The sequence below is a fragment of the Primulina huaijiensis genome, unplaced genomic scaffold, assembly GCF_012295235.1.
Source record: "Primulina huaijiensis isolate GDHJ02 unplaced genomic scaffold, ASM1229523v2 scaffold208264, whole genome shotgun sequence".
NCBI lineage: Eukaryota > Viridiplantae > Streptophyta > Magnoliopsida > Lamiales > Gesneriaceae > Primulina > Primulina huaijiensis.
In genome coordinates, this window is record NW_027355203.1 from 1 (window position 1) to 8,167 (window position 8,167).

General features: G+C 34.5%; 1 protein-coding gene across 5 annotated transcripts; it reads left to right on the plus strand.

Annotated features, from left to right (window-relative positions):
- Window positions 1-98: 98 nt before the first annotated feature.
- LOC140966924 (uncharacterized) lies at window positions 99-8,158 on the plus strand. 5 transcript variants are annotated; one of them, XM_073427236.1, is made up of 8 exons: window positions 99-190; window positions 798-907; window positions 976-1,212; window positions 1,309-1,454; window positions 1,685-1,721; window positions 1,795-1,897; window positions 2,397-2,651; window positions 4,965-8,158. In XM_073427236.1, the coding sequence occupies exons 1-7, from the start codon at window positions 118-120 to the stop codon at window positions 2,510-2,512; spliced, it is 822 nt and encodes a 273-aa protein (XP_073283337.1). In that variant the 5' UTR covers window positions 99-117; the 3' UTR covers window positions 2,513-2,651; window positions 4,965-8,158. The 5 variants fall into 5 exon arrangements, with proteins under 5 accessions (XP_073283337.1, XP_073283333.1, XP_073283335.1 ...); XM_073427232.1 differs by having other exon boundaries at window positions 976-1,454; XM_073427234.1 differs by having other exon boundaries at window positions 1,000-1,454.
- Window positions 8,159-8,167: the final 9 nt, after the last annotated feature.

The window sequence follows — 8,167 nt, forward strand, 5'->3', positions numbered from 1 at the left end:
AAAAAAAATTTATATTTTTTATTTTTTATTTTTTTATATAATGGATTTAGGGCTCGTGGATGTTTATTCTTGTTTGATTTTGGATTTTGTAGGCTTGACAAATACATTCATGATTACATGATCAGGAATAACATGCATGATGCTGCCAATATCTTTGCCGAAGAGGCAAATGTCTGTCTCAGGCCTGTTGGTATATACACCCTTTTTTGGCCCACCTATTCTGCAATTTCTTTAAATTCTACATTAGAAATTTTCGGTTTTTTTATAATTAACATTTGATATGTCTACTCTATTTATGCGAGAAGATTTCATTCTGCAGCATTCTTCATTTATTGATTCTTTTTTTGGGAAGTTTCTTGATTGACGTGTGGACTTTTATGGATTTTTCTTTTGTTGTTGATGACTTAACGATTAGATTCAATTGTAGAATATTTTCCTAGGAAAAAATTGAAATTATCGAGAATGATTAGGACTCGCTAATTTTTCTGATGCATTTCGAGTCATTTTCAGTGAATGCTGCCATGTGGTTTCTGATAATGGATTTCACTCGTGCAAAATAAGCGATGAGGACTAATGCTAATATTTTCTTGCAAAATTTGCTTAATGGCATATTTCGGAGTTATTTTAAATTGATTCTTCCGTTCGATTTCTGGTCACCGTTTCAAAATTCTTTCAATGAATGGTGCTTCGAAAACTAATGTATTGAGGTGTATAGCTGTGACTTATTTCACGATTTGTTTCCTGAGTTAATGGCATTGAATACTGAGTGAACTTTCAATTTTTCTTGGTTTTTTCAGCTATCAATTCAGAGGAAGGATTTCTGGCGGAATGGTGGTCCTTATTTTGGGATGTACACTCTGATATACTTTCAAAGCATCCTACGACAACAGAAGGCTATGCATTCAAGGTTTTAACAAAAAGACTTCGTAAAATTCAGTGTATCTATTGTTTTATGCTTACCCGATTGTGCTTCAGGACTCCATTCCATTTAATTACCAGGCTACTCAGAATGCAGGAAATTGCTCACAAAAAATTCTTCTGGAAATGGAAAGGATAGATATGAATGATATGTCTCAGAATATCAGTGCAGCAATGGGAATGCTAGGACTTCCTAATCAGCCACAAACCGTCCATTTAACAGCAATGCCAAGTCCAGATATGGAGAATCTTCACCAAATTACTCCTCCAATGACAATGCCAAGGCCAGATATGGTGAATTTTCTGCAAAGTGCTCTTCCAATAACAATGCAGAGGCCAGAATTGAACCCATACTGTTTAGGATCACCTTTTTTGGACTTTGACATGCAGAAAGGGGACTTTTTAACGAACTTGGTAGCTGCAAATATACATGAGCAAGAGCACCTTATGTTTCCTGAAAGGGGCCTGGATTTTAATTCACAGCTTCTCAATGTTGATCAATTAGCTCGAATGCTTCCTTCTTCTAGCAAGTACAGGTCATTTTTGAGTTTTACACCTGCCCCCGGATTTTTATGTTTTTCTTGTCAATGAACTAGGGACATGCTATTGATTTATTTGGAATTGATCTTTATAATTCTTTTTCATCTCTGTTTACCCTGGCTTGTTCTTAGTTTTTCTGCCTGGAAGTCAAGGTAATCTTTTATTTTTGACATCCGGCAGTAGCAGTATGCTGATATCTTCCTGACTCTGCCATCCTATGCTGCAGCTATCCGCTGGAGATGGTTCCTCAGAAGCCTTTTGGAGTACGTTCTACATATATGCAATCATTGATGTCAGATTGTAGAAACAAAAATGAGTATGGTAATTGTCTTGCAGAATGGTGGATTTGTCACAAATTTTCCCGGATCTATCGCTGCACAGCCAATACATCACGGAGAATCAAATCTTATACAACCTAAAGCTGAACCTTCTGATTCTGGTTTGTTTATTACTGATCCTTTGTTCCTCCTGTATATTTCTTAATGGCCAGTATATTGATTTTTATTTCCATTCATGGGTATTATATGGTTGTTTATTTAGTTTTTACGTTTAAAGCCTTCCATATTTTTGACTCACGTGAAACTTATGGGCAGATTCTTGAAGCACAAGTAAACATTGTAGAAGTCCTGAAGCAGTCTGGAATTTATATGGTGCCTTTCTTAAAAATAAAAAATCAACTTTTGGGGAACTGTCTACATGTTGCCTTTAAAAATGTTGCAAATAAAGGAATTTGCTTATAGCCTCATGGTTGTAATATAATACTTGTGATTCTTGAGAAGAATGTCAAAGTTAAATGGAATAAACATTGCATTTTTTACAGTAAGGATGTGCCGCAAACATTTTACAGCTATAGATACTTTTTACGTGTTTGTCACACATTATTATCGAACTATGATTGCTCTAGGAAACTGATATAGTTTTCTTCTAATATGGATTAGAATTTGTCGGTCAATGCGTGACAAAAGGCCATTGCTGCTGCCTGGAACTGGACTCTTCAACAAGTTCTAACTCAGCAAGTTCTGATCCATCTCCTGAATTCAAAAACCTATTCTGAAACGTGAAACTTAATGAGTTGCCAATATTCTCTCGAGCATCATGTGAAGGAACATCTATTGATGTAGAGAAAGCTTGCAGTCTTTACATGGAGAAGTACTTTGTCGTGTAGTGGTGTGCGAAAAAATAAATGGACATCAGTAAGAATCAACAATTTCTGACTCATCTTTTAGCCGAAACTTCGTGATTTCATTTACGTTTTTAGTGCTAAAAATAATTGCATCATATATTTTTCTGGAACTCTACTAAGTTATCTTATAATTAAAGTAAAGTGGGGCTTGGATTTATTGTTCAAAAGCTGAAATGTGCCCAGTTTGGATAAGTGCAGTGCATTTATAGTAACATGGGAAAAAGAGAACAATTACATGTTACAGTAATTTGTTCATGAACTTGGGCATCTAGAGGAATGGTAAAATTTTGACATAGAAACACACCTGCAGTGCAGAGTTCATTGATTGAATGCAAATATGTGGTTGTACTGCCGGATTGACTTGGAGTATTTAGCGACCGTAAAAATCAAGACATTCATAGCATTTGAACATGGTAACCATAATTTAATTGTTAGCTGACTTTTATGCCTATATCACCCATCGTGATATTAATTGTATGTTCTCCGTTATGTCAATTAGTGCTATACTAATAGGAACGACAACATTAAGATATTATATGTCCATGCAAGTGTCATGATAGATTTCAATAGCTGCTACTGTAAAGTTAACAAGAGAATACGAAGTGTTGGGTATGAAAGAGGGAAAAGTCGACCGAGTCAATATGCAGAAAGATTTCATATGACTAAGTAAATGTCTTACGCATCTTCGACAATGTAGGAAAACCCGGTTTAGTTCAACCTACCCTGAGGTCATTATCAACTGGGTAGATTCAATGGCTACCATTATCTCAATTTTTTTTTTTTTTTTTTTATCTATTTGGGGTCAAGCATAGATGCCACATATTTGGACTAGTGATGATGATTGGATTTGAGGTGGGGGTAATGCCCTCGCAATAGGGTCTCATTGACTGGATAACGGTGACAAGTTGCATAGAAATTTGATCTTAACATTATTTAGCATTAATTGTGCCTAATACACAATAATGTAGGAAAAACATTGCAAAAACATAACATAAAGATCCAAAACTGATAACTATCAACTTGATCGCAATTGTATGATTTAAATATTTAGAAGGTAAGGCAACGCCCATTTGCAATGAAATATAAAATGTGGCTAGATTTTGCAACCTTAAATCTAGACTGAGTTATAACTACCATATTAAACGCTATGACCTAATAGCGATTGCATAATTTAAATATTTAGAAGGTAAGGCAACACCCATTTGCAAATATAGGCTATCACAAAATCTGTTTTTAAAATATGACCTTCATTTGACAAAAACGCATAATGCAACCCATTTTAAAATGTTATTTTAACATACGGATGTCTTTTTTTTTTAGAATTTTTTTTGTACCAGGTTATTTTCCCAAATAACATGCAACACAAGCACCACATTATGCAGTCACAAAGTACGGAAGAGCGATTACCACTTACACTAACAAAATAACCCTTATACCAACTCAATTGCTTCATAATCAGCTATAATTAAACTTATTACCTTAGCTCTATAATCATTTTAGGATCTAGTACTTGATACAGGAAAAATGTGGCACCTCAAATTTATTAAAACATATAATGGTTGTAAAAATGGAGGAAGTTACGGTCAATGAACTCACAGTGTGTTTCGTTCTTGTAAATGTTAAATTTTGATTGTTGAGTCAAATATGCTACCATACATGATAATAATGAAAATTACTGCTCATGTAGACTCAACTTGTAGGTTTTGGGGGAGATGAGAATTCGAAACAAACAGATTATAATTATATTGCCACATATTCTTAGCAAAAACCCATGTTCTTGGAAATAAAAGACGAAAAAAGGAAAAACGAATAGCACTTATAGAACTGTCAACTTTAGTCCCTTGCTTTAAGGTGTTCTGCACTTTGCTTTATATGCATCACAGCAGCGTCAAATATTTATCCAAAAGTAAAAAAAATCATTTGACATTTCAAACTTATGTCAGGACAAATCGGTATCACCTTTTGTCCGATTTTTTTTGTTAAAATAGGTCAATAGGTAGCCTTATTCTTTACATTGGAAAATAAATGATGCTAGCGAGAGGCGTGTGACCAAAGAGAAATGGCCTCTAAAATGTGGAAAAAGAACTGCAACTTTCGTTATCTGGTCTTTTCAAATGTGAACACGAACGCATATCATATCTAAGAGTTCATGCATGCGAATAGTCATTCATCGTATATACGTATGCATGCAAGCAATTAATAATTAAATATTTAGATTCCTTTTATACTTTCCCTGACTGCATTAGATTCTCTCTGTATTCATTTTGTGGCAAAAGATTAATTTGTTACATCTGCTTAGCTACATTTATCTTTATTGTTTCAGTTCCAGAGAGGAAATAATGCATAATGGGGAAACTTTTGGGTAAGAATGATGAGTCCTCTTTCGCAAATGAAGAAGTTTCAGATTGCATTTGCTATTCTTTTGGCGTTTCACCATGAAATTCATTTTAAGGCGGATTTCAGCAGGAAGGCAAGTTTTACCATTTACTTCTTTAATTTAGTATACAGCTTCTGTCATTGCTGGGGTATATTACACGAGAGAAAAATGATAATTGTAAACCAATTAAATAATTGGAAATATTTCATTGACAATTTGTTCTCATATTTGAACTATATTAATCCTTTGAAACTCTTGATTGATTGAGTAAAAAGTACGTGTGTGTTTTCTTGGACAATATTGCATAGTCAGAGCACTTTTTGTCATGGCCCTGAGGTGCTAGAGCACACATGGATGCCCATACAGACATGCATGTATTTTTGTCAGATTACCTTCAATTTCTCAAGGGTCATTTACATTTAATCACAGAGATTTAATTCACAGCTACTACTTTGCACAATCGTTCTAAGAAGAATGTTTGCTGATATGCGATGTAGTCAACATGCTGAACATTTTCAAAAAAAATTCAAACATTCACCTGTGATTTTGTTGTATCCTCTTAAAGCTCGCCCAATTGGCTGCTATTTATGCCGTAATCTGAAAATTTTGTCTACTTTTTACTTTCTAAGTGAGCAAAGATAAGTCGGAGATCTTATGATTGACAAAATTTTATTGGGCATTGTAAAATGTAAATGTTCATTTGTCATCATGTGGTAGACCCTAGGCTCCTCGCATTTGACATGATTCTTTTTCCTATTTTTTTTTATTTGAGATTCCAATTTAGAAGTTCTTTCTTATTAATATTCTTCTAGCAGTAGACTAGCTAGATAAGTCTCAAGGTATATTAATTGTTACAGTAAGTATGTTAAAGGAAATCACTTTTCAATATTGTTGGACATGCTGGACACGTGATGTCACATATTGGTTCTCTAGTTTTGTGATAGTAATGATGAGATCAGATTGTGGAATGCCACCCAATCTTCTTGCGCTCACTTTTATGGTCATTTAGGAACTTTCTGAACTTATGTGGTAGAGGGTGAGAAATGAGCAAATTTTTCTGTTTGCTGTTATGTTGCTCTGTTGTACTTTTCTTATGTCCCATTATACTTTGTCAAAATTGTTTAGTCCTTTTTTTATTGCTCTTGCGTCATTATAGAGTAATTCCTCAAGTTTTTAATTGATAGACACAGAGAAGACATGCACCATCGTCTACCTGTCTGAGGTAGACTGAATGCCTGATGTATTAAGATGCTACCTTATTCTTGGATTTGTAAATTATTCTGTTTTTCACGATCAAATTCCCAAGGAAATGCCAATCATTTATGCTCAATGTTCTCGGTTTTAAGTGGGAAGTAACTTGCTTCTCTTAGTGAAGCCAGTATATGCATTTGGTCAAACTTCATGGTGGAATATACGTGCATGAGTTGCACTCTTGTGTGTTCGTACATTTGCTTATAACACGTTCCATCTCATGCATTCTCTAGACTAGGTTGTTGATTCTGTAGAAAATGCCGGAATAATGCTTTTTATTGTTTATAAAAGAGAAATTACAGACTCTTTATAGATATAATACAACCTATGAATAAGGAAGAAAAACATAAATTAGGCAATGTAAATATACAACTATGCAATCCCTATAATTACAAATATCATCTCCTATAAATCCGGAATGTGATTTGACTTGATTTCATCATGATTTTCAACACTTCCCCTCAAGTTGGTAGGAAGATGTTGTTCGTTATCAAACTGCTTCTTTGATAGACCTTTTGTAAGAATATCTGCTACTTGTTAAGATGTATGAATGTATGGCATGATGATGAGTCCATTTTTTATTTTTTCCTTGATAAAATGTTTGTAGACTTCAAACATGCTTAGTTTTATCACGGAGGACCTAGTTGTGTGCAATTTCAATCACGGCTTTGTTATCACAAAACAACTTCATGGGCAAGGGAATAGCTCTTCAAAGAACTGGTTGATCCATAAAAATTCACAAATACCATTTACGACTGCTCTAAACTTCACTTCAGCACTACTTCTGCCCGCCATATTTTCTTTTTTACTACTTCAAGTTACAAGATTTCCCCCAACAAACTTACAATATCCCGAAGTTGATTTTCTATCTCTCACAATCCTTGCCCAATCTACATCAGTAAACACATCAACTTGGAGATGTTCCCTTTTTTCATACATTATTATTTTTCCTGGTGTCCTCCCTTTAAGTATCTTAATATTCTGTATACAACATCAAAATTTTCTCAATTAGGTGAGTACATGAATTGACTTACCATACTCACAGCAAATGTTTAAATCAACCTCCCAACTAAGTGTTGGTATCTTTCTTTGTCAATTATTTCTTCGAGATTAACAAGCTAAAACTTCACATTTGGTTCTATGGGGTTTTCCAGTTTCCCCCAACAAATCAAGAACGTACTTTCTTTGAGAAACAAAAATACCTCTCTTGAATCTTGCAAATTTCATTCCAAGAAAGTATTTCAAAGGACCCGAGTCCTTGATTTCAAATTCACAAGCTAAGGCCTTTTTTAATCTGTCAAGTTCAACGACGTCATCTCCGGTCAAAACGACATAATCCTCATAAACTATCAACACTGTCACTTTCCCTTCTCTTGAGTGTTTGAAGAACATTGTATGATCAGCTACACTTTGTACATATGCTTGAAACATGACAACATTTCCAAACCTAGTAAACCCCAGCCCCTAGGAGATCGTTTAAGGCCATATAATGACTTCTTTAATTGGCCTACCTTTTGTTTTTCAATTTTTTCTTCAATCCCGGTGGTATGTACATATAAAATTCTTCTACAATATCACCATTTAAAAATGCATTTTTTACATCTAAATGTTGCAACAACCAGTTGAGATGAATAGCAAGTTAAAAATGTACTCGAATGGTTTATCTTTGTGTCAGGTCCAAAGGTTTCTTGGTAGTCAATTCCATGAGTTTGTGTGAATCCTTTGGCAACTAACCTCACCTTGTATCTCTCAATGGTCCCGTCCCAGCAGGTCTACATTTGATTGTGAAAAGCCATTTACACCCTTCTGTCTTCTTCTCCTTAGGTAGATCAACAATGGTTTTATTTTTCTGAAGAGATTTCATTTCTTCATACATTGTTGACTTCCAATCCAAGTGT

Excerpts from the sequence above, each read along its gene's own strand:
- LOC140966924 (XM_073427232.1), top strand. The coding sequence starts at position 118 with ATGATCAGGAATAACATGCATGATGCTGCCAATATCTTTGCCGAAGAG. Across the intron at positions 1,455-1,684 it reads CCTTCTTCTAGCAAGTACAG|CTATCCGCTGGAGATGGTTC; the intron begins GTCATTTTTGAG and ends CCTATGCTGCAG. Across the intron at positions 1,898-2,396 it reads AGCTGAACCTTCTGATTCTG|AATTTGTCGGTCAATGCGTG; the intron begins GTTTGTTTATTA and ends AATATGGATTAG.